Source organism: Penicillium verhagenii (assembly GCF_028828195.1).
Source record: "Penicillium verhagenii strain IBT 33310 chromosome Unknown utg000007l_segment0_segment0, whole genome shotgun sequence".
NCBI classification, from domain to species: Eukaryota; Fungi; Ascomycota; class Eurotiomycetes; order Eurotiales; family Aspergillaceae; genus Penicillium; species Penicillium verhagenii.
This window is the reverse complement of record NW_026643171.1, coordinates 1456858-1481111: the sequence shown is the minus strand read 5'-3', so window position 1 is coordinate 1481111 and position 24254 is coordinate 1456858. Positions and strand designations below refer to the sequence as shown.

The 24254-nt window shown below is 47.8% G+C and overlaps 10 protein-coding genes across 10 annotated transcripts; 4 read left to right on the top strand and 6 right to left on the bottom strand.

Annotated features, from left to right (window-relative positions):
• Positions 1 to 1009: 1009 nt before the first annotated feature.
• On the top strand, positions 1010 to 1421 carry N7466_007230 (uncharacterized protein; the record flags this gene model as incomplete). The annotated part of the gene is made up of 2 exons (XM_057166619.1): positions 1010 to 1082; positions 1144 to 1421. 2 exons carry the CDS (start codon positions 1010 to 1012, stop codon positions 1419 to 1421), a joined length of 351 nt encoding a protein of 116 aa, XP_057019660.1.
• Positions 1422 to 2121: 700 nt separating this feature from the next.
• N7466_007229 (uncharacterized protein) lies at positions 2122 to 2958 on the bottom strand (the record flags this gene model as incomplete). Its single annotated transcript, XM_057166618.1, has 1 exon — positions 2122 to 2958. The coding sequence occupies one exon, from the start codon at positions 2956 to 2958 to the stop codon at positions 2122 to 2124; it is 837 nt and encodes a 278-aa protein (XP_057019659.1).
• An 843-nt stretch (positions 2959 to 3801) lies between these two features.
• Positions 3802 to 5073, top strand: N7466_007228 (uncharacterized protein; the record flags this gene model as incomplete). The annotated part of the gene is made up of 3 exons (XM_057166617.1): positions 3802 to 3887; positions 4041 to 4568; positions 4629 to 5073. 3 exons carry the CDS (start codon positions 3802 to 3804, stop codon positions 5071 to 5073), a joined length of 1059 nt encoding a protein of 352 aa, XP_057019658.1.
• A 543-nt stretch (positions 5074 to 5616) lies between these two features.
• N7466_007227 (lipase) lies at positions 5617 to 7802 on the top strand (the record flags this gene model as incomplete). The annotated part of the gene is made up of 6 exons (XM_057166616.1): positions 5617 to 6052; positions 6108 to 6224; positions 6290 to 6373; positions 6436 to 6480; positions 6534 to 6627; positions 6698 to 7802. The coding sequence occupies 6 exons, from the start codon at positions 5617 to 5619 to the stop codon at positions 7800 to 7802; spliced, it is 1881 nt and encodes a 626-aa protein (XP_057019657.1).
• Positions 7803 to 7944: 142 nt separating this feature from the next.
• On the bottom strand, positions 7945 to 9030 carry N7466_007226 (uncharacterized protein; the record flags this gene model as incomplete). The annotated part of the gene is made up of 5 exons (XM_057166615.1): positions 7945 to 8345; positions 8424 to 8492; positions 8551 to 8634; positions 8701 to 8777; positions 8831 to 9030. The coding sequence occupies 5 exons, from the start codon at positions 9028 to 9030 to the stop codon at positions 7945 to 7947; spliced, it is 831 nt and encodes a 276-aa protein (XP_057019656.1).
• A 542-nt stretch (positions 9031 to 9572) lies between these two features.
• Positions 9573 to 10903, bottom strand: N7466_007225 (uncharacterized protein; the record flags this gene model as incomplete). Its single annotated transcript, XM_057166614.1, has 3 exons — positions 9573 to 9593; positions 9622 to 10755; positions 10817 to 10903. The coding sequence occupies 3 exons, from the start codon at positions 10901 to 10903 to the stop codon at positions 9573 to 9575; spliced, it is 1242 nt and encodes a 413-aa protein (XP_057019655.1).
• A 1432-nt stretch (positions 10904 to 12335) lies between these two features.
• N7466_007224 (uncharacterized protein) lies at positions 12336 to 14423 on the bottom strand (the record flags this gene model as incomplete). The annotated part of the gene is made up of 3 exons (XM_057166613.1): positions 12336 to 13499; positions 13552 to 14336; positions 14402 to 14423. The coding sequence occupies 3 exons, from the start codon at positions 14421 to 14423 to the stop codon at positions 12336 to 12338; spliced, it is 1971 nt and encodes a 656-aa protein (XP_057019654.1).
• Positions 14424 to 15273: 850 nt separating this feature from the next.
• On the bottom strand, positions 15274 to 16670 carry N7466_007223 (uncharacterized protein; the record flags this gene model as incomplete). Its single annotated transcript, XM_057166612.1, has 3 exons — positions 15274 to 16009; positions 16076 to 16539; positions 16638 to 16670. 3 exons carry the CDS (start codon positions 16668 to 16670, stop codon positions 15274 to 15276), a joined length of 1233 nt encoding a protein of 410 aa, XP_057019653.1.
• Positions 16671 to 16968: 298 nt separating this feature from the next.
• On the bottom strand, positions 16969 to 18216 carry N7466_007222 (uncharacterized protein; the record flags this gene model as incomplete). Its single annotated transcript, XM_057166611.1, has 1 exon — positions 16969 to 18216. The coding sequence occupies one exon, from the start codon at positions 18214 to 18216 to the stop codon at positions 16969 to 16971; it is 1248 nt and encodes a 415-aa protein (XP_057019652.1).
• Positions 18217 to 20591: 2375 nt separating this feature from the next.
• N7466_007221 (putative ATP-dependent permease ADP1) lies at positions 20592 to 23977 on the top strand (the record flags this gene model as incomplete). Its single annotated transcript, XM_057166610.1, has 3 exons — positions 20592 to 22208; positions 22265 to 23677; positions 23741 to 23977. 3 exons carry the CDS (start codon positions 20592 to 20594, stop codon positions 23975 to 23977), a joined length of 3267 nt encoding a protein of 1088 aa, XP_057019651.1.
• Between the last annotated feature and the right edge of the window lie 277 nt (positions 23978 to 24254).

Here is a 24254-nt window from a genome sequence, read left to right as displayed (position 1 = left end):
TTGGTGTTCCAAGGGAGATCCTAAAAGCTGAGTGGAAGGAGCTTCAAATGCCCATTTCGATTTAATTTTCCACCATCGCGCGTCAAATGCAAAAATTCTATGACTCTCATAAGGTCCGACCCTTGTTTGAACTATTTTTAAATTGTTGTGGGATCTACCATGTACGGCATCATTGTGGATACCTACTAGAGTTATCTTCTGCGAATCATGTCCAAAATCTTGCCGCTGGATGTCAAACTGCAGACCGATGTTCCAGACGTGGATATCCTACATATCCTACATATTACATACTGCTCGCTACCCCGCTAGCTCATGCAGCCTTCAAGCCACATAATTGATGTGGTGGGGGCCATTTTGGATATCAAGGATATTTGATGATAGACTCAGAATACCGGCGTCTGCCTCACGATAGCAGGGATCAACGCGATGCATATGCTTGAGACATCTGGATGATTGAAAAGCCTTGGCCGCCTAATTATGTAAGGTTGAGTACTAATTTTGAAAATTGTGCAGCTGAGAATGACCGGATAGCGCTTGCCTCCTATCAGATCACCTTTTCAATGTTGGCACTTGTTGGGCGCATAAGAGAACTCATCTTGATTCGAGCAGCGTCACTTCCTTCGGCATGCATGACACGTAACTCTCGGTGATCGACAACATAATAGAAACCCATGCTAACCTATTTTAGGCCAGCCGCATAATTTAAACAGTTCTGACTCGTCTTTGACCAAAAAATGTTTGCTAATGAAGCAAGTGACTTGTAAGGCACTAAAATGTTGCATTAAAGTCTGCTCATGAATGGGGCTGGATATTTTAAAAGTTGGGGGCCATACCAGTTTACTGTCACAAACAACCCAAGTCCAATCCAGCACTAGCGAGATTACGAGTAATTACTAGTAGAGCTGCTTTTTTGCTTAAATCCGTTTGCAAACCCAGTCCTTTGCCCTGAAGTCATAGAATCATCAGTCCTCGACTGCAATCTACATCCTCAAGCAACAATACTATCACCATGCGGAGTAGCTTCCTGATCCTGACCTTCCTGGGAGCTTTGGCTCTAGGAGCTCCTGTTCCTACCGTTGAGGGTGAGTATTCAATAAATTTGTATAGACGGTTGAAAGCATATGCTGAATCACAACTTGCAAGAAACCAACTCGGCTTCTACAGTGAACGTTGCAGACGGTTTCAAGTTGAAGGTCCGACGAGGCATCGAAGAGCCCGCTAATATCGAGATTGCGGATGGTTTCAAGAATTCTCGTCGCGGAGAGGATGAGGCGGCCGAAGTTGACGTGGCAGACGGTTTCAAGAAGTCTCGCCGTGGGGAGGATGAGACAGCTAGTGTTGATGTGGCCGACGGCTTTAAGAAGTCTCGCCGTGGGGAGGACGCACAGCCAGCTAGTGTTGATGTTGCAGACGGTTTCTAAGCTGTGACTGCCGAACTTTATACCTGCATGTGTGGATGGATTTTAGAGCTCAATATATATGCGAGGTTCAATTTTCACGACATCCAGATGTCTGGACAATCTAGGCCCTGATTGATCTGACCCATCACTCTACACTTGAGGGCGAAGATCAATTTATTTTCAATGTTCCAAATCTCCAGATTGATATTCAAAGACTCGAACATAACAAGAAACAAACAACATCACTAATCGACGTGATAAGAAGTATCAGCGTAAAGGAATGTAACGCTGCAAGGTAATAAACAAGGAAGATATGCGCAATGCAGGGCGGATTTTGAGATGTCGACTACGGAAGGGGGAAATGAGAGGGGAAAAAAAAGTTGGAAATTTTATTTATGAAAATTCAAGATGTGATACACTATTATTTATAATATCACATCTCTCAAACAAGTGCCTCAGTACCATTCTCAACGTGATACTTAGTATCTAGTAAAAGATTTGGTATTTTTGTAGTATCACAAACAGCAGATTTTCATACTTCACGTATTTACACGCCCTCCGAGGTTATTATAGTATACCACTATCCGTATCTATCGTCCAAGAGGTCTTTCTACATGTGCAACGCTTGAGCAGACCAATTTGTTTTTGGCTATTCAACGGAGGCACATAGTATATCCATAGATGTTGGTAGGTAGAGGCAAAGAAAAGAACATTGTTAAAATTAATCTTCAATGGACTCCTCCGGTAAACCAACCACGATTTCATCAGTAGGAACATAATCTCCCGTCGTCACATAGCCACTACCAGGAGGGCAATGCCTGTATCGGTCCAAAACCGGGTTAACATCCGGCATCTCGGGGCGCTTGTAACATGCCGTATTTTGTCTGGCAAAATCCACCAGCCCATCCCATTGCCGACACATTCGATGTTGATTCACCCCAGTCACCACCTCAGCGCGTCTCTCAGTGGCTCTCGGGGTGTCGTCGGCATCGCACAAGATCTGTCTGCGCAGAGCATCCATGCAATGGACAATATGGTGCCAGTTGCGGGATTGCGACTCTTCAGACCGGTACTCATTCAAGGCGATGTAAATGATTTTCAAGCAATGTAGATTGTGGAATCCATGAAGCAGGTAGATGCCCTTGCTGTTATCCCAGGGGAATCTCTGCGCCGTACGAAGGCCGTGCTGGGCGGCCCATTCATCTGAAAGTGCTACCATGCCATCATCGATGTTGATGTTATACCACAATTCGTTGCGGAGAGTTTCGTTCTCCGAGGCATATTTGGTCTGCATGACAAATGGTTCCTCGCGGGTTCGCTGAAGTCCGGCGAAATGGGAAGGCTGCTCGATCAGGTTGTTGGGTGCCAATCTGTTTTGTTGAAAAACGACTCCTAGAGTCACCAGGTTGGTGAATAACAAGACCCATATGCAAATGCAGTGTATGGAGCGCCGATTGGCGGGTGACCTTGACTGCTTCTCTATCTCCGGGCTTTTTGCGGCGTAATCCTCGGCCTCAAGAAGACCGGCGCTTTCATCTCTGTTTGAAAAGAGATTCATGGTAGAAGATTGGGTTATAGTGTTTCAAGTCCGTTTTCGATGGCAGTGATGGATACTTTGCAATCTCCTGCGACTTGCTTTTTTCTTTTTTTTTTCTTTTTTCTTTAAAAAAAAAAGGAACAAAAAATAGTTTCCAGTTGTCAGCCTGAACTGAATTCGTCGTATCGGTCAGTATCCCTAGGCACAGATGAGATATTTGAGAATGGAGGTTTTCCGACATGGTCATGTTTGTGTTGTCGCCCCCAAGTGCTAATGCACCAGCGGGTGAATTTCAAGGATTTTGTGAAGACCCACGGGTTACTATCTTCTAGACCAAGGCCGAACCAGGCAAAATGGGTTCTGATCTCGCATGACGCAAAAATTATTATTCAAGCATCAACAAGTGCCCATTGCTTGCGGGATGGCAAAATGGGCTAAATGAAGTTACATCGCCTTGATCTTGTGAGTCGGTGACTCGGTGATGCAGTAGCTCATGCACGGCTGGCTCAGCCCAAGTGCAAGGTGTAGACTGATCAACCAAAATGGCCCCCAATATTCTATGTCGCATTCCGAGATTAGAAAATCCATGGGTCGATCAAGCCACAAGCAATGTTGATCAATATGGTGTCGCAACTATTGTTCGAAATTCAACCCCCCCTCCGCCCCCCCTTCCCCCACTCTACAATCTTGTGCAGAGTTATCAGCCTCCAGGGTTACTAGAATTATACTACCCCAGTGGGTACGAGATGCTGATTCGCGCCCTTTTTCTCGCCAATATTCACGCCTCAAATCTAAATCTTCATACTCACTGCGCTTGTCTGCTTGACCTTTACAAGGTCTGGACACGGCCTATCTACAAGCACCATGGCCTATCATAAAAAGTTGGCTTTGGTGGATGACCGTCCTGGCCTGATTGTGATGGCCTCGCTGTTTTATATCATCCAAATTCTGTTCATTATATCCCGCTTCTACGCCAGAAAGTTGAAAGGTGCGCCATTAGCCGCCGATGATTGGGTTGCATTGATTTCTTTTGTGAGTACAAAAAAACCTTTGATCTGTTGATGTCCTCTTTGTCCAAGTAACTATGATTTGAAGCTGATTAGGCACCTCAAATACAACAAGATCCTTGTTTTGGGCCTCAATAGCGTCTTTCTGGCTGCTACCATTCAAGGGGCAATCACTGGTCACTCTGAAGTTGTAGACGATTGGCCTCTCACCAGCCCTTTGGAACATCTGGTAGAGAAATACAAGTATGCCTTCCAGATTATGGAGAAGATGACATTTGGATTGATCAAGATTTCTATCCTGCTTCTTTGGAAACGCATGATCAGTCCTATCCGCTCATTCCAGACGTGCTGTCACGTAATGATCGGTGTCGTGATAGCCTGGTCAATCGCGTTTGTCTTCGCCACGGTCTTCCAATGCGGTCTTAACTGGAGCTGGAACTGGGCACCCATCACCTTGTTCTTGACACAGTGTAGCAACACACTAAACATGCTCACTGTATTCACCGCCACTGATATTGCGACTGACATCGTGATAATTGTCCTGCCTGTTCCTATCATTTGGAAACTACATCTACCAACCGCTAAAAAGGCTGGCTTGACAGGATTGTTCATGTTGGGTCTTTTGTGCGTATTCTTCGGCCTCTTCTCCAGGGCAGTTCACTGATATCCTAATGTTTCATCTAGCACGATCGGAGCCGGTATTGCGCGAATGTACATATATCTTGTTACCTCCTACGACAAACAAGACAACCCCGACTTCATTGCTGATTTCACGCTTTTTATGCTTTGGTCAGCTATTGAAGTAAACGTTGGCATGATCGTCTGTTCTATGCCTGTCTGTGGCCCTGTAGCAGCCAAGATCCGTGACGGATTCACCACTGTTTTGGGACTCAAGCACACGAAATACGACGATATGAGGGAAGGGAACCATTTGACTTCTCGATCAAAAAGTCTTGGCGGGTCAACCGCTTCTTGTGAGCTGGGAACCTGTCGCACTGCTATCGCCGCGCGAGATCCTTGGGAGTTGGACGATATTGAAAGGCAGTTAGAAGCCCCCGCGGCCATTGTTGTTCGCACTCAGATCTCCAAAACTTGGAAATCACCTCAAGATTACCAATCACATACTTGAGAGTCCTCGTTTCATGATTTTTGATTCCTGCGTTAAGAAGCGTTACAAACTACAAATTTATCTAATCCCTAGTACGATTTACACACGAAAATTGATTAAAAGCTTCCTCTGCCAGGTATGTAGATTACACCATATTTAGACGGAAAATGGAAATTGGACCCCAAGTATTCCCCTCATTCCAAGGCCCGCATTTGCATGGGAATACAGAGCCAACTGCGGGACGCGTTTGTGCGTCACCTGGCCATGCGACCGTGGGCGACGACCCTTGCTTGCATCGTGGATGCTAAACAAGTTGAAAGGGCCCCATGGATCGTCACTCGGGTAAAGCCACTGAGCGTCTGCCAGCGCCCGAGACTGGGATCCACTTGGGCCCAGGAGGACAAACAAAGAAAGGCACTCAAGGGATCGTCGGTCTGAGTTCTGGCCCTCTGCCGATCTTTGGAACTCCCCTAGAATACCTAAAGCTCCATGTATGAGGCACGCATCTCTCTGGTTTCCCTCACTCAAGCGTTCTCTTAATTGTGTCTTTCTAAAATTCCAGCTATGACCATTCAGTTAATTCCTCGCGGAAGCTTTGCAATAGCAGCATTAGTTGTTGCAATTTCTCTTCTCGGAACCTACTTTTATCCCTCCACCTTTACACAAACAGCTCTATCCCCGACAGTTCACGACCCACTACGTGATATTACATATATCGGGAGTGCATTGGAGGATGTCGAGCATTTCCAGAATATTTTTTACGCCGAAGAGCCCTCTGGGCCTCGACGATTTGCACCTCCCGTTCCCGTGCGCCCCTCGAAAGGCTCAGTGATTGATGCTACCAGCGCCGGCGCTTGGTGTCCCCAGGGTACTGGAGATATTTTGCCTTTCACTAGCCGAGTCACTAACATCAGCGAAAACTGTCTGAGCTTACGAATTGCCCGTCCGAAGGGCGCACTAGCAGGTCAAAAATTACCGGTGGTTGTATATATTCATGGAGGTGTGTACGCAGACTCCTGTTCCAGCGTTGGATGCTGTGCTAAGGATTGACCTAGGTGGCCATGCGTTGGGTTCCGCCTCGGATATCCTCTATCATCCTGATGGGCTCGTGCAAGAAGCTGCCATTAGTGAGAAGCCATTGATCTACGTGGCAATCAATTATCGACTAGGCTGTAAGTTTTCCCTTTCTTCTCTTTTGGTGCAGATTGCGACTCTCAAGGCTAATCTCAATTTCCAGTTTTCGGATTTGCAACCAGCCATGCGATGATAGAGAATAAGCAGACAAATGCTGGACTTCGGGACCAGCGTGCTGCATTGGAGTGTGTGTTAGCCTTCAATTTCCTAAAGGAAGTTTTCAGTAGCTCACTCGATGATTTTAAACAGGGGTCAAAGATAATATCGAAGCCTTTGGAGGCGATTCGAATCGAGGTGCGTTGTCCAACTCTATCATACCAATGAACAAAGACTTACTTTCTGCTCAGTGACTGCGATCGGTCAAAGCGTTGGAGCCAGTGATATTGGTCTCCACTTGATCTCATTCGATGGTACACGAGGAGTCCCATTTCAACAAGCCATGTTTGTACTTCCTATCTACCGTGATTTTTTACTCACACTCGAGCCCATGTTAACTTGTATCTCTCTAAAGGATGATGTCCGGTGCTCCAGGCCTCAACTTTAACAGTGATCCGGCCCTGGTAGCTGAAAACACCGCCTCCATCGCCGAAAAAGTCAACTGTGTTCAACCTAGCGAAGATGCACAGTCTCTCGCAACATTGGAGTGCCTCCAACGTACTCCTTTTGAACTCCTAACCAATCTTTCCGTCACGGCCTCCCGTGCAGCCCGTCCTCCCTTTGGGGAGGGATTCTTCTATCCAACCATTGACGGGGACATGATTACCGCGCGTCCATCTGAGCTCCTCCGCGCCGGTAAATTCGAGCCTAATATTCCTTTGATCGGCTCTTGGGTCACCAACGATGGAGCCTGGTACGCGCCTCCAACCACAGCTACGGACACCGATGTCCTCGCGAGCTTCGGTCTCTGGCTTTCTCATCTGTCCGACTCGACAAAGACCGAACTTCTCGCCTTGTATCCCATTAAGGATTTCGAACATATCAAGCGACACTCAGAGGATGGGTCACCAATTTCACCGCAGTATTACCGTGCAGCGCAGATGAACCGGGACATATGGTTTACCTGCCCCGTATTGGATTTTACGTGGCATTATCTTCAAAAGCAGCAAAACGGTGGAAAAGAATCAAAATCTTCGGCGACCGACTCACGAGTATGGCTATATGAGCATAATGCCACGCGATACTCACCTATCTTCCAATATATGGGTGTTCCAATGTGGGGTGTGGCACATTTGAGCGATATCCCGTATGTGCTGAACAATCAGGGGTTAGAGGCAGGGGCAGATAACTCGCCAGATCAATTGGAATTAGGGAGGGCACTCAGCCGTCGGGTAATTGACTTTGCATACCATGGGCGTCCTGAGCAGTTTGCGGCAGATTCATGGCCGCCAGCTTTCAACAAAGAGGAGTTGCGGTTGGGCAAGACCACTCCCGAAACGATTTCAATTCGGGTTTTCGGTGGGATTTCCAAGGAGTCTGGGGAGGCAGTCACCGTTAATCGTGGTGCTGAGTCTGAAGATCTACAGAATACATTAGAAAGCGCGGTGAAGTGGGAGAAGCTGTTTGAACGGTGCGAATTCATCAATCGTCCGCAGATGAGGCTCGAGGCGGGTGTTTAGATGCCAATTTCAGGAGTGATTAAGTTTCTCATCAATGAAGGCATTTATCGCAACACCCAGGTACCTCCTGCAGTTCCTGTTATATTAATTGACTAAACCAATGAATTGTCTATAAGTTTTCTAAATTAAAAGCGTTCCAAAATCAAGGTAAAACATATCCTCCATCAATAAGGATATCGCTGCCCGTCATGTAGGTAGAAGCATCGCTAGCGAGATAAAGGTAAAGACCCTTGATCTCCTTCGTGTGGCCCTGGCGTCCCACAGAGGACATACGGTAGGCTTCATTGATAGCAAAGCCACTGGCACCCATTTTCGTATCGAAAAAGCCCGGCGAAACGATGTTCACTCGAGCAAACTCGCGCCACTCTCGCGCGAGGGACTTGCCAAAGTGGGTAACATAGGCCTTGGTGGCATTGTACACGGGCTGATCGGTTGGCACGTTGACAATGTGTGCACTCATACTCGATGTGATGATCAGGTTTCCGAAGCCTTGCTTGTGGAAGACCTCACCTGCGTACTTTGCGCAGTATACGATACCATCGACTAGATCGTGGATTAGCAAACTATTCCAAGGTTCCTGGTGTTTCTGCCATTTGGGGGAAGGGGGCTGAGTTTTCTCACCATTCACAGACATCTGCTTGCGATATTCTTCGAGGGTCTGCTCGAGGATAGGCTTTGAGATTGCCATTCCTAGGTATCGAGAGATTGAGTTTTTGAATCTTCGTTGGAGGCATGCTTTGCAACTCACCTGCGTTGGCAATGAAAACATCCATTTTGCCAAAATCCCGCACTACCTTGGCGATGGTTTCTTGAACTTCAGTTGAGACAGAGACTATACTTAGAATTAGCACGCATCCCTTTAGAAAGCATTCGTATTCGTCCATCTAGATAAACCAACCATCGACTTTGTAAGCAGCTGTCTTCACATTATGCGATGTGCCCAAGTCCTTTGCTTTTTGGATTGCAACATCATTTCTAGCAATTATCAGTTCTTGTACACCTAAGCATGCATCAATGCAATTACTCACGAGTTATACCAGAAAGCCACATGGCCACCAGCCTCAGCAATCGCCTCTGCCACAGCAAATCCGATCCCATCGGCCGCTCCAGTGACAACGACTACCTTTCCATCCATGCGAAGTTGCTCCAAGACATTTGAAGGCGTGTTGGGAAACGGGCGGGGGAATCCGTCTCGGACAACGGCGCAATCATCAAAGTTCATAGACATGTTTGCGATTTGTGAGCTGTGTAATATGGTAAATTCTTTCTTGAGGCGTGTTTTTTGCTTTTTAATAGTCGAGTATGGATCCACTTGAAGTCGGGCAACAGCACCCCGCGCCCATCGTCATCGGTGCGTTCTCGTCCGATGCTCTCGGAATTAAGCCGGGATCCCCAGCTTTCTGGCGCGGTTAATTAATTTGCGGGGTCGTTGCCAGTGGGCCCGGAATTCTGTTTTAGCCGATCTACTCCACTGCAATCGGTACCTTCAGCATTTGAATGTTTAAATAGTGCTCGGCTGTAGCTACGGCGTACTATCATGAGTATTGAGTATATGCCCATTCCAGGTATTAAGCATGCCACTCCCAACATTGGTGCCAATGTTTAAGGTTGGATACATCCAGGTATAAATATAATCGCGACTTGGTAGAAACTAACGGTCATCCACAAGGCCTTTGAACGAACAGAGCTTTCTCCAAGACTCGCCCCAGAACAAAACCAAAATACAGCCCATGAAAACGGTTACCAAGATAATTGCTTCAACTCCATATCCTAGCCCATAACCAAGATGACCTGTCAGCTTGGGGCTCCAGAATGGTACTGTGAAAGAGAGAATCTGGCGAACAACATTGACGAGCTGAAGCACCGAACCAGAATGCGAAGGAAGACAATCAACACAATAGGTCTTCAAAGGAGTTGTAACCAATTGCAACCCAAAGTTTGCTACTCCATACCCAATGCATGGCCCGATCCAGTGAGTTCGGTACTGCAACGTCAAGCCAAATATCAAGATTCCAGCGACTGCCATCACAGGCCCAGGGAGACCAACGATAAGACGACGCTCAACCCACACCGGGCTATCGCCCACGATCACAGCAGCGCGTTGTCGCTCTCGCTTCATAATCCAATCGCTCCCAGGACCGGCCAGCTGTTCACCAATAATAGCACCAACCAATGGCCCAAAGAAGAAAAGACCCTGTGCGACCGCGCCAAAGCCGTATACATCTTCAAGAACGATAGGCACAACAGTTGACAGTCCCACTGAAACAATAGCAAATGTCACACCGTACGCAAATGCAACAAGAAAAATATGCGGCGCTTGAAGGATGAGAAACGGCTCCAAGACATATCGCAGTCGAAGGGGGGCGCGGCCCTGTTTCCAGTGACTGTACGAGGTCTCGGGGCATGTGAAGATAAAACATAATGCCTGGACGGCATTCATTATTGCGGTCAGCCACATCACCCACTTCCACCCAGCATACCGAACGACAGGCCCGCCGATCACACCACCGAGCGGCGGCCCGATCGCCACCATCTGCGCCCAGATGCCATTCTTACGCCCTCGCTGCTCGGCATTAAAGAGATCAATCACAATCACGCCGGGTAGGACAAATCCTGCCGAGATACCGATCGATTGGAACACTCGGGCTGTCATGAGGCCTCCGTATGTCTGCGCGAAGCCTCCGCCGAGAGCAGCAAAACAAGACAGTAACATGCTTGTGATGAGGGTTGGCCTGCGCCCGTAGGCGTTCATGCAGACGATCCAGATGAACGGGCCCAGTCCCAGGAATAGGACATGGACTGCGACGAGATAGGTTGCTGTTTGTGGGGCAATGGCTAAGTCTTGTGCGACGTCATTGAATCCTGGGATCAGAATGGCGCTTGTGAAGCCTGGGCATAGAGCGAAGAGACTGCATTGGATCAAGATAACGTGTTTGCGGAGCCAGGGCCATGTCTAAGGAAAGCTTGTTAGTATCCATGCACCTGACTTTGCTGAAAGCTTGGGAGATACGTACCATTGGCGAATCTTCTTGGGGTTCTTCCAGGTCGGCAGGAAAATCATGGTGCTCTGAAGTTTCTAGCTTCGATTCATGGATGCTCATTATGAACCAAGAGCTTGAAAGTCTCTATTTTAAGTCTCCAGGTATATTTTAAGATGGTGTCAGCGGATTAAAACACAGCAAGGGGTGGAATCGAAGTAAATATAGTCCATCTCGGATCGGCAGATCTGCGGGGGAAGAAGAATTAGCGGAACGCGTCCGATGGTAATTCCGCACAGCAGGTCTAGGTGGCACGAACTGCAGCTCAGACCCTGTAAATCCGGGGTCTTCGCCATGTCAGGTCTAGCCAGGTCGGCTGTAGCTCGGCTTGACTGTCAATACCCAGGTGTGTAGGGCAGGCATGGGAAGCTTCAATCCCCAAGCTTGAATGAATCCAGCCATGTCTGTACTTTCGTCATAGATGGCAAACAAAATTTCCAAGATAATCAAAAGCAAAAAGCAAACATTGAAAAGCCACTTTCCCCTTTGTAGAAAGGTGAATGTGTTACACAGTTGGTTGTCTGTTCTCAGGTATAAATTCCACCTTTTCCTCTCTCTCCCTCTCTCTCTCTCCACACGCGCCTCCTGGTCCTGCACTTTCCTGTCATTAATTTACCACTCCCTTCGAGGTGGTTGGTATCTTCTCTGCAGATTCCCAGCTTTGTGTTTCTCGGTGGCCAAGTGAGGCGAGTGCCACATGGTGGAGTTATATGGAAACGGGATTGTCTGTGCAGTTACGTTGACCGGGGGTGTTTGCGTTCCGAGTGATGACAATATATGCCATAAAGACTTCTTCTATGGGTCCGGGTAGATTGTTGCTGAGGCTCTGGAATCTTGGATCTGGGTTCGCTCCCAGTCTTGGAATCCGCTTTCTTGGTTCGTTCTGCCCTGTGTCCTGGTGTGAAACATATGTCGCTGGCTGTGGGCAAGAATATCAAAATGTCTGACGGAAAATTCCCCCGAACATCAAAATATTATCAAACACCCTTTGACGTGATTGTTTATTTTTGTTGTTCGTTTGCTTTGGGCCGGGTTTCTTTGGGCCCCTTTGCTTGGGCGCTTATGATCCCTGCTAGTTCTTTGTTGGTGGGTACTAGCTCGAACGAGGCAACGCCCGTTGTGCTTTTTAGGGATTTTATTGTTTTGTATTTATTGATTCGCTCGCTGATGCTAGTAGATCTGGTTTTTCTTCCAATCATGTATCTACATAGGGGTTTATCTCTGGGGATTCAACATTCCATTGAGATCATGACTCGTGAGTAATTCCTATGTCCACCTGGGCAAGTTCCTGTGCACGACAGAGACTACTACTAAGACCTCGATATACGAAGGTTAAACCGGTGTGAACTTGTCAAAGCCTATTGTAATATAAAGGCCGTTGCATATAATGGAAATCATGAAGGACAGTGTGGAGGGTATCTAAACATTTAAACCGAGAGTTACGAAAATGGTGCGCTAGAAAAATAGTGAGAAGAGGGAACAGCCAGAGACACGCTCACAGCCGAACCTGGCCACCGTTCAACCGGTTCCAGTCTTTCTGTTCAAATCGAACATAAGTGTCACCCTGAAGCCAGTATACGTGGTCATTCTTCGACACTTGAGCCAGATCCACACCCTCGGTACGCAATATATGCTTTTGCTGCTTGTTGTTTCCGGTAGACTGCATCTCAGACATGAACCTAAGGAAGAGCGGGGCTGCATATCGAGGCAAGTTGTTCAGAATCTGCGCGGCGATGCTGTCAAGGGTAGCACGTGAAGGCTCCAACGCCAACCCTGAAGTATTACCGCTAGCTATCTGTTCGTTCAGGACTAGCGCCGCGCATCCAGCGCGACCCTCGTGGTTCGGAAGAGCCACGCCGTATACGTTGGCCTCGTGCACCGCCCGGTGAGAACCGAGGACCTCCGCAACCTCGTTGGTCGAGACGTTCTCGCTCTTCCACCGGAAGGTATCTCCCAATCGATCGGAAAAGTACCAACGACCGTCCTTGTCCCATCGGACCACATCGCCGGAGCGGAAGAATGCGTCGCCCTTTGTTAAGACATCACGCACAATCTTACTCTCGGTAGCCTTCGAGTTTCCAAAGTAGCCCTGGAACGCAGCGCTGGGGTCGTTGGGGTCAATTCTGAACAGAAGCTCGCCAGGATCACCTCGAGGGACCTTTTTGCAAAGGCCAGTCTTTGGATCGCGCCAGGGTTCTTGAGTTTCCCAGTCCACGTCGACGATGGCTGAGTTGCGGGAGAAAATGAAATTTCCGATGGCTCCATTTCGCCCAATGGCGCCTGCGGAGAAGTCGTTGGACGAAAGATTCCACGACGCTGACGTACCTTCGGTGGCAGCGTAGAACTCGGCAACGGTGGGGACGTTGAAACGCTTCTTAAACCGGTTCCAGACATCGGGCCGGAGGCCGTTGCCAAATGCGATTCGAATGTTATGCTTCTTATCCAGATCCTCTCCTGTGGTCGGATCGATGTTGGGCGGTACACCCATAATGTATCGAAGAGTCTCGCCGACATACTGTACCATTGTGGCATCGTTCTCACGAGCCTGGTTCATGAAATTACGTGCTGAAAATTTGCGCCCGATGATCACTGTAGCGCCAACATGTAAAGTAAGAATGAAACCAAGTACGGCGGCCGAGGCATGGTACAAAGGCATGCACTTTTCAAGTTAGTAATTGGCTTGCATTCAAAATGGGAGGGTTGGTGCATACCGTGAAAAAGCGATCCTCGGGGGTCATGCTTGTCCAGTTTCCTACGAAGCATGCGCTAGTCCACGCTTTCTGGAGGCTAACAATTGCAGGCTTTGGAAGACCTGTAGTACCACTGGTGTAGATCAACAAGGCAATGTCACGCAAGAGTAGACCAGCGCGTGTCTTGTCTTCCTCTCGCAGGGGCTCCATCTCCAAGATCTGAGCCTCTACATCGGGGGTTAAAAACAGCACCTCGGTCGGGCCCTTGCCATCACGGAACTCCGACGAAGTAATCGTCTCCATTATCTCCGGCGGGAAGTTATGGCGAACCTCATCGTCCACAACGACAAGTTTGGCAGTCGACACCTTAAGAGAATGGATCAAAGGCTTGCCACCCAGATTGTAGTTAATGAGAGCAGGAATAGCCCCAATACTCCATAAGCCAAGGATCATGAACAAGAAGTTGGCCGAATTCATGCTATCGATGGCGACAATCTCCTTGTGACCCACGTTGTGGACGTTCTGGAACCAATTTCCGAAGCGAAGCGCTGTATCATAGGTCTCGCGGTAACTCCATGTTCGGCCATTGAAGACGATGAATTCTTTGTCGGCGGTATTGGGGGAGAGGGCATGGTTTTCGAGAACGTAGAAGAGGTTCAAGCGATCAGTCTTCTCTGCTGAGTTTTTCTTCTTGAGCATCTTAAACATTGACTTGAGAAGATGTATATCGTAGAACAATGAGTGTTTCGCGTTTAGGTAGGCAAGAGCTGTGGCGGTCGCTGGAAGGGCAATGCTCAAAGGCACATCTGGAAGCGGAGCGCCATCGTCAGCATCTGAATACTCTGGAATTCGGCGACCAATTTATACCTACTTGATAGAAAAGGTAGAGGCATTGTGTTTGGGATAATGAATTTCAGCTATGAGGCGAATATGAGGTGAATGTGCAGCGCGTTGAAAAGCTTCAAGCTCTTCGTGAAGATGATAAGATCTGCGTGGTACGATCGCGCCCTTATGGGGCCGGCGAAGGGATTTAAACGTGGTGGGTAGGTTGTACGGATTGTAGATCAAAACCTAAGCGGCAGAAGGCTTTCTTTAAGGTAAGAATGAAATGCAACGGGACTCGTGTGAGGTGATGAAACAAGCAAGGGGAGCCTAAGTTGGTTGTTGGTACTAGGACTGCCAAGATGCCTCGGCTTGTTTGTGCCGATCCCGGTTAGATCGGAGGGAGATGTGGGCTACACCGCGTCACACTTTACGGCACGCTCCACATCAATCGTACGACTAATTGAATTTTAGTGCGTTTAGTATAGATACTAAGTGGATATCGACATTGCTTTATTCTATACAAAGGCATAATTCCCTGTGGTGGTCGGAAAATAAGTTCCAAAGTTCAGCTGACACTTTAGAGGGGGTCCTCGGAGCAAAACTCGCAAGCCACTTTTCACCAGTCACATGGCTCGGTTGATATGAAAGACTCAAGTGCTTAGATCTGCAGGGCACATGGGCCGTTTCCATGCCCTCGCTTATTTTCGTTATAGTATTCCCCGCACGGCTTACGGATACGTTGGACCCTTGAGTATTTCTGGCCTCGCCAGTCTTTATACGGCCAGCAGATGGAGGGACATTGAACAGTGCTCATAAGAGCGACTGGCCAAACACGGTGTTGTCCCAAGGTTAAAGGCTCGGTTTATAACCACATAACTGTCTATGCAATATTTACTATCTATGCTAAAACAACCACAGTTATTGCGGTGCTTTCTTCTTTTTCAACGCCGGTACATCTTCATAACTTTCCTCCATGAACTCACGCAGCGCTTCGAGGCCCTTCTCGAGCACATCAGTTTCGCAAGCATATCCGATTCTGACGTAGCCCTGGAAATCCTCCCCTCCTCCAAAGCACCGGCTACCCGGCACAAACATCACACCTGACTCTTCTTGCAGCTTCTCGCAGAAAGCAACGTCATCAATCGGCCTTCCCATCTTCGCGAACCGAACAAACGCGGTCGTGCCAGCCCGAGGCTTCACCCAGTCACAGGCCCACCGGTGACTCTCAATGAATTTCTCCAAGATCTCAAGATTTGTACGGCCAAGATCAATGTTTCGGCGAAGGAGATTGTGAATACATTCCGGCGCTAGAGCAAAGCTAGCCACGGCATCATCGATCTGGCCAACGGATATCGTAGTGTAATCGCGAGAACTGGCGCATGCTTCAATGATTGATCGGTTTCGCGATGCGATCCATCCCACGCGTAGTCCAGCTAAGCTGTATGCCTTTGAGGTGGAACCGGTAGCAATTGTGTTTTCGTATCCGAGAGAGAGAATTGAAGGGGGAAACTCCGGGTCCATGGGGCTGATGTTGTGGAAAAGAGGTCGGTATACCTCGTCGGCCAAGACGGTGATGGAAGACTCGCGGGCAATCTTGACCACATCTTCGAGATGGTTGCGCGGGACGATGGCTCCGGTGGGATTCTGGGGGTTGCTACGGAAAGATGAGTTAGTCTAGCCCCACTCGTGAGATGACTGCAGTCGGCAAATTTGAGCATACTTGATAATAATCAGTTTTGTGTTGGGGCGAATGAGTCCTTTCAACTCCTCAATGTCGAGCTTCCATCCGTCAGATTCCTTGGATTTCCACAGGCTCACCTCAGCCCCCAGAGACGCAGGAACCGAGTAAAGCTGTTGATATGTTGGATAGTGGCAGATAACATGGTCCCCTGGTCCAACGAGGGTATATAGAGCCAGGAAGTTGGCCTGAATGGCACCAGGTGTGATCAACACATTGTCTTTCGGCAACTGATTGGTTGTCTTTGCAGAATATAGGTTGGCTAAGGTTTCGCGTAGCTTGTCAGAGCCTCTGATCGCACCATAAGTAAGCTTGGTTGACTGGAGCTGTGTCAAAGGGTTGGTTTCCTTGTCATCGGAAAGCTCTCGGAGGTCATCGATGGAAAGGGAGGCACAGCAAGTCTCGGCAGTGTTGAATTTGGCCGTAGTCTCGTACTTGTCCATCCACTAATCAGGTCATTAGTACTCGCATTGTCCTAGGTGCGCAGAGTCGGCTGCAGAAACAAAAAAAAATGGCCAGTCATACAGGAATGCGGGGAAGGTACCTGCTCAACCGCGAATTCTTCAATCTTCACCATAATGTCGGTTGGAGGCGTTAATCCCAGCTAAGAATTTCCTCAATCTGCTCCGATCAATTCCCTCTTACCAATTAGCTTGGTTTGAAAGTAATTCAGACAAGAAAACGATTATGGCCTTGATTTCGGGCCTGATACCGACCTGTCGGTCCTCGGATCAAGCGGGGTCCGATTCTCCGGGCTGCTGGCATCGCGCTTGAGGCTTGGGGCGCTTAGTAATCGTTATTTAGACCGCGCTTTGACCCAAATTCTTACGGCGCTTAGTCCATTCGGCTTCTTAAACATATGTTCGATTCAACGTCTAGCTGACAGATTCAAAATCCTGTGCATCAGGAATACAAAATATGAACTTGAAATAATTGAGACACGCGACCCATATGCATGTGCTAGGGACATATCTAGCTCCTCGCCGGATCCACCACATTGCACACTTTGCTGTTCTGGACGCTTCCGAGGCAGAAGATCCTTTGGCTGAGTGAACTGACGATAGGTCAATATGGCGGTAAAGTATTGTGGCATCATTGTAGAGTGAACGAGCATGGAGAAGGAATCCTTGTTTTGACTGAGATTCATGTTGCGTTTGTTCAGCTTTCCAGGATGTGTGGGACTCAATTCCATTGTCGGTGTACCACACTTCTGGAAGCGTCGGACCAAGGGGATTAGTAGCCCTGTGTTTTTTGAACAACTTGACAAGCTGTATGGCTGACTCGCAATCCGATTTGACTTCATCCTGGTGTGAAGAGCCATGGGCTAGAATTAGGATATCGCACTTGGAAAGCACTGGAATCGCTTCTTCGAACTGATCATGATCCCAATCAATACCAATATTCAGCTTGTGGATGTGGTTCACACCATCGCGTTCGAGTTCTGCCATCATTGCCTGGCCAAACACGGTATCTGCGCCAGTAATTACAAAATGCTTGCTTCTGAATGAGTATGCAGTGCCGAAGATCCAGTCCAAGATCTTGATGAATGAGCCGATATAGCGATCTGGGTAGACATGATGAAGCGAGTGGAATTCCGGGCCCACAAATATCCAATTAGGATCCTTTGGCGCAGTTTCGTAGACCAGGTGATTTGAGTCCCGGCCACTTGTGGCAATGACAAATGAGGTTCTCAGAACTTGAACCGTAACGGTAAAATAAAGATGGTGTCGTGTGATCCAATGCAGGCTTTTTGGCGTCACGAAAACAGCAAAAATATAGCCCAGTATAGTACCAATAACTTGAAGTACCAGTTCAAGTGGAAGTGCTTGAAATTGGTTCTGTCGAAGATATTTTTTGTCAAACTGCATGTGCCGCGTGAAATATAGGTGGTGGTAACGGTGAACACGAGCAAGGCGTTGAAACAGAGGATGTGATGACTTGTTGCAACGGTGGAGCAGGTGATGGACAATGTCAAAAAATAAGGAGCCTGTGCAAAAGAGGTAGAATAGAGATATTGAAGATTTGCAGGCAGTATTGTAGCTCAGTAGCTGCGTGCTGGAAGAGAATGAATATGAGGCGATTTTATCGAAAGACACCCGTGTCATATCGACTAAGCCGATCATTTTCACGGCGAATGGTACAAGAAATTGGAAATCAATGGTAAGGTAGTCCAGAGGCGATTAGGTAGTTGATGCTTTTTTTTCAACACATTCCTCAATCAATTGCATATAAATCTTGGAAGAGCCGGAATGGTCCGTGTTTGACCCAGCTGCTTTGATCTGCCGATTTTTATCTTGAATACCAGCAGGCCCCCTAATGTGGGTTCATGCTAGAGGTTATATACAAGATAAAATTTCAACAGTCGATATCCCAATAGAATGTGGCTTGTTCTGTTTATTGGCAGCCTGAACCTTCCACAAGCTACCCACAAAAATCCAGTATAGGGTTAGGTTGAGCAGTTCATGAAACTACGACCCCAGAAATTTTACAGGTCGCTCTGGAGTCTGGATTGCAATAGATACCTGCTTGGTTTCACACCTCTACTAGTATCTTACTCAACCGGTCATTTATCAGCAGTACTACCTACATACTCTAGTCTTTGAGCATTGTATCATGATAGTATCTCACGAGGCCTAATAAAATTTCGAGGACAATCAAAAAAGATCTCTTTGAAAATCCGGCAGAGATGTTCCGCGTACAAGTGTATATCGCTACGGCCCCACTTTAGTGGATGTGCCACAATACGAGTACGATTCGGGTTATTTTTATAATTTCCGAAGCTAACGAGGGAAGAAAAAGAAGATTAAACGAATACGTCCACAGCCCCGCCAGAATGTGCATGTTTGTTGAAATCTCTACTCCATGGGCCCTTATGGTAAAATGAATGATACAAAAAAAGATATGTGGCGTCTTAAGGCAGAAGCTTTGAAGGAACTTGGGGTTATTGGGGGCCGGGGGATTTTGCAAATGCTGACACAGAAAGTCATATTCATCAAACATTGAATGAACATCCATTAACTCAACCTCATTGTGGCTGGAGTTATGCCCAATATTAGAGTGCGAGTTGTGGCGTATACGCACCCGATAGAGCACATGCCGTATACTGGACTTGAAAATACTTACTCCCTACTACCATCCTTGCATTACATATTTGGCACATTTACGACTTACAAAAGCCTGCAATTGGTGAGAAGATGATTGAACTTGATTACCCCTGATTGGCTTCAGTGACCTGCAGGTGTGGTTATGGGCTTTTGCAATTTGAGCCGCCGAGACTCATTCTATTTTCACCGTTCTATTTACAGCACAGCTTATGATTGAAAGGATCTTGAAAGGTGAATAATGGACTTGAAACACACAGGATCCTGGTATGCTTACATTCTGTCTCTCGCATTAATTGTCAACATTGTGCGAGTTGTATTTGTACATTGCTGCCTAGCTCTGTAGGTGGCTGTTAGAACTTAGCAACATTGAAAAGATCGCGCTCGGATCAGTAGTCGGATTCGGGTTTCTCGGCTCTGGGCTAAGGACTGGATACCCTGAATTTGGAAAAACATAAAACTCCACATGCATGCACATGTGCAGATTTCTTCAATAATTCATATGGCCACGCAAGAAGCTCCACTCCCTTTAATAGACCTTCAAATGTTTACTAAGTATCCGCAACATTGAATGGATCAATTAAAACATCCATAACCTTCCACTTCTATTAAAGGGCAACATTGGCGCTCATCTTCCAGATGTCTTCAAATGTTGAGAAGTGAAATTCTAGTATTTAGTGGCCTGTCACACAAGTATATGCCTCTAGTAAGGACTACCTACAGCTACAAGCACTTATATATTATGGAGTCAAGTACTCGGCACATATGTCCAAGCTTGGAAGAACATTGAAATTCTTATTCCCAGACTAGCCTAGGTATAACGGCCTGAAGAAACCACATGGAAGGGGATTTTTTTTATGATTTTTCTTCTTCTTTTTACTTCCTATTCCCTGCAAGTGTTGAGTTGCATTATTTCATTAATGTTATTCAAATTCAGGATTGCTTCGTTGCTATCAGTCCTTATCGTAGCGAGCTCACCTTATCCTCGCAAAGGCCACGATGTGGAGTCCCCGGATTTGCTGAGGCCCTGAGAGCATGGAAAGAAAACAAGTCGAAAGTTGAGCATGTCAGAAATGGGGAAAGAAAGATAACGTGTAGCTCAAACCATGTCGATCAGGTACCTTGCACGAGATTCCCAAATACTCCAATCACAGAGCAGCTCGGCATCACATTCCTTGGGCGGGTAACGGGTTTCTGGCAAACCAGCTTCTCCGCCCGCGTCATCGCCATCTGACAACTCCACTCCGCACTTGACCCTTCTCCTCCCCCAACCCCATGTTCGACAAGTCGGTTCGCCATCAATTACTCCCGGCGATCCTAACATTCCTACTCTGATCGCCGGTCCCGCGGTCCTTCAGATCCTTGGAACGGGGTACGTAACCCATCCCCTATACACTATGCGGTCAACACCAGCCTTCCTCTTGGGGATCGCGCTGGCCTTCCAGGCCATCCCTACAACCGCATGGGAGGACTTCTCCGACGCAAACCTCTTCTCGCGATCCGTATCCGTCTTCGATAATCGACCCGATGATTGCCCTCCATGTTTCAACTGTCAATTAGACTCTTACAACTGCACCCATTCCGCTCCCTGCAACAAATACAACGGCAAATGCTCCTGTCCCGCTGGATTCGGAGGTGATGACTGCTCCGTGCCTACCTGTGGTTCACTCGCTGACGGTGTGAATCGGCCGCCGCGAACTGGTGATACATGTGACTGCAAGGATGGCTGGGGTGGCATCAACTGCAACGTCTGTCTTCAGGATAGTGCTTGCAATGCCATGATGCCCGAAGGCCAGGACGGAGTGTGCTACAAGTCAGGCGTTACCGTCAAGCAAAACTTCCAAATGTGCGATGTCACAAACCGCAAGATCTTGGATCAACTGGGTAGCCAGAAGCCACAGGTGACCTTCTCTTGCGATGCTTCGGATCATACCTGCAATTTTCAATTCTGGGTAGACCAAAAGGAGTCCTTCTATTGTGGTTTAGACACCTGCGATTCCAGCTTGGAGACGAATTACGATACCAATACCACCAGCTACAAGTGCGAAAATGTGCAGTGCAAGTGTGTCCCGGGCCGGTTTCTTTGCGGCCAGGACGGATCCATCGATCTCGGTGATTTCCTCGACCAGGTCATCAAAGGCCCAGCCACTTTCCAAACTATATTTGATTCGCAGGGAAGCAAAAGTGTCTTCTCGGAACCGCAGATGAACGGTCTTATCAGTGCAGTCTTCGGCGACCCGACTATCTCTTTATCCTGCAATGCTGGAGAGTGTCTTTACAAGACTGATCTTCCAGGCTATCAACGTCCTATTAAGAAGATCAATACCCCTCTGATTGCCAGCGTAATCGCTGGTTGTGCACTTTTTGTTGTCGCCGTCATCTTAATTGTATGGTACATGTCCCGCCGGGCTGCAAATCTTGGCTACCTGCGCCTGTCCCTATCGGACGACTCGGACGATGACACGGCAAGACTGCTTGCAGAACAACGCCCCGCGGCTCTTTACTGGGATAATGTCTCATATTGTCTGAATGGCAGGGAGATCCTTTCCGGTATCCAAGGTGCCTCGGCCCCCGGACAGATTACAGCAATCATGGGCGCGTCTGGTGCTGGAAAGACCACATTCCTTGACATTCTAGCCCGCAAGAACAAGCGTGGTGCAGTTCAAGGTAACTTCTTTGTTAACGGAGAGAAGATTAGTGACCATGATTTCAAGAGCATGGTTGGATTCGTTGATCAGGAGGACACTATGTTGCCTACCTTGACTGTGCACGAAACCATCCAGACCAGTGCACTTCTGAGACTTCCTCGTGATATGAGCAGGGCGGCTAAAGAGCAGAGAGTTTTAGAGGTCGAGAAGCAACTGGGAATCTACCACATTAAGGACCAGTTGATTGGGTCGGAAGAAGGAAGCGGGCGCGGCATTTCTGGCGGCGAGAAACGCCGAGTTGGCATCGCCTGTGAACTGGTCACCAGCCCAAGTATCCTCTTCTTGGACGAGCCCACTAGTGGACTGGTATGTTACTAATCAACAGTTCATAACTGAGATATCTTAGCTGATGAATTCCATAGGATGCCTACAACGCCTTCAACGTCGTTGAGTGCTTGGTGACATTGGCCAAGACGTACAACCGTACCGTCATTTTCACCATTCATCAGCCGCGCTCAAACATTGTTGCCTTGTTTGACCGACTTATCTTGCTTGCAAGTGGTCGTACCGTTTATTCCGGTCCGTTCTCGACATGCCAGCAATATTTCGACCAAATTGGATATACCTGCCCCCCGGGCTTCAATATTGCGGACTATCTTGTCGACTTAACTATGCATGCCGGTTCTTCACGCTCTTACACGGATGAAGTTGGTTCGTCTGTGGATGGACGGCCCCCCAAGACTGCCTCGAGTAGCCTGAGAGCCATTAAATCCGTTGCCAGCGTGTCCAACGTGAGCATTGAGGAAAATTCCAGCATCAACACCGAGGCAGGTCGACGACCGAAGCATAGCCGTCGAGTTTCCCTGAAGCAACAGCAAGATCGCCAGCTTTACTCGCGACGCAAGGATCACAAGGACCTTGAGCCTCCGACTACACCTAAGACTGATGAAGAAGAACCCATACTCGACGTGGCTGAGAATACTCAACAGTGGCTCCGTCTTTCTCGCCAACCGGCCAGCGTTCCCCCGCAGATTCTTCTTGACGATCCAGACCAGCTACCACCCCCAGCCCCTGGTCAGAGTGATCTTGATATTCTGGTTGCTAGCTACGTGGATTCGGACGTTTTCCACTCGGTCCACGATGAAATTGTCACAGCCGTTCAATCTGCGGAGGCTGCCAATGGTTCGCAGAATTCTCATCTTCAGGGCACGGCTCCGCCCAAGAGCTTGGCCCGTATCAGCCTGGGGCGACAGTTCCTCATTTTGTCGCAGCGCACATGGCGCAACCTTTATCGCAACCCGATGCTGATGTTGACCCACTATGCAATCTCCATTCTTCTCGCTGTACTTTCTGGCTTCCTCTTCTACGGTCTGACCGACGATATTAAAGGTTTCCAAAACCGTCTCGGTCTGTTCTTTTTCATTCTCGCTCTCTTTGGATTCAGCACTTTGACGAGTCTCACTGTATTTTCAACTGAGCGGTTGTTGTTCGTTCGGGAGCGAGCAAATGGTTACTACCATCCAGTCACTTACTTTGCCTCCAAGGTTGTTTTTGATATTGTGCCCCTGCGGCTCCTCCCGCCTATTATAATGGGTATCATTGTCTACCCAATGACCGGGCTGATTCCCGCTTGGCCCGAATTCCTTCGGTTCATGCTGGTGTTGGTTCTGTTCAACCTTGCAGCCGCCAACATTTGCTTGTTCATTGGCATTGTTTTCCGCGATGGTGGTGTTGCCAACCTGATTGGTAGTCTAGTGATGCTCTTCAGTTTGTTGTTCGCCGGTCTCCTCTTGAATCACGACGCCATTCCGTCATCGGCTCTGTGGCTGCAAAGTGTAAGTCATTCAAATCATATCGTTGCACCCTGCTTTCTCTGCAATTTACTGACTTTGAACTAGCTCTCGATTTTCCACTATGGATTCGAGGCCCTCATTGTGAACGAGGTCACCTTCCTCACTTTGATCGACCATAAATACGGCTTGGACATCGAAGTCCCCGGTGCTTCCATCCTAAGCGCCTTTGGTTTCAACACTCTTGCCTATTGGCACGACGTTATTGGACTGGCTGCCATTTCTGGGGCTTTTATTGTTATCGCATATGCAGCGATGCATTTCCTGCTTGTTGAGAAACGTTAGGCCTCGGCTGCCTTTGGTTTTTTCTTATTCCTTATGATTTATTGTTTATGGGCATATAATTTTGATATTCCCAGGATATTGTTGCTTACTAGAATATCCGGCAACCCTCAGCTGCTATGGTTGTTTCTGAGGTTTGAGTATTGTTGCTCTAATCTTTCAAGATCACAAATCATTTTCCGTACATAAGCGAAGCTCTGATACCATGTGTATAGATTTCGGTTTTCACAGATGGTTTCAAATTTTATTACATATACGATTTGATTTCTACATTTTCCTC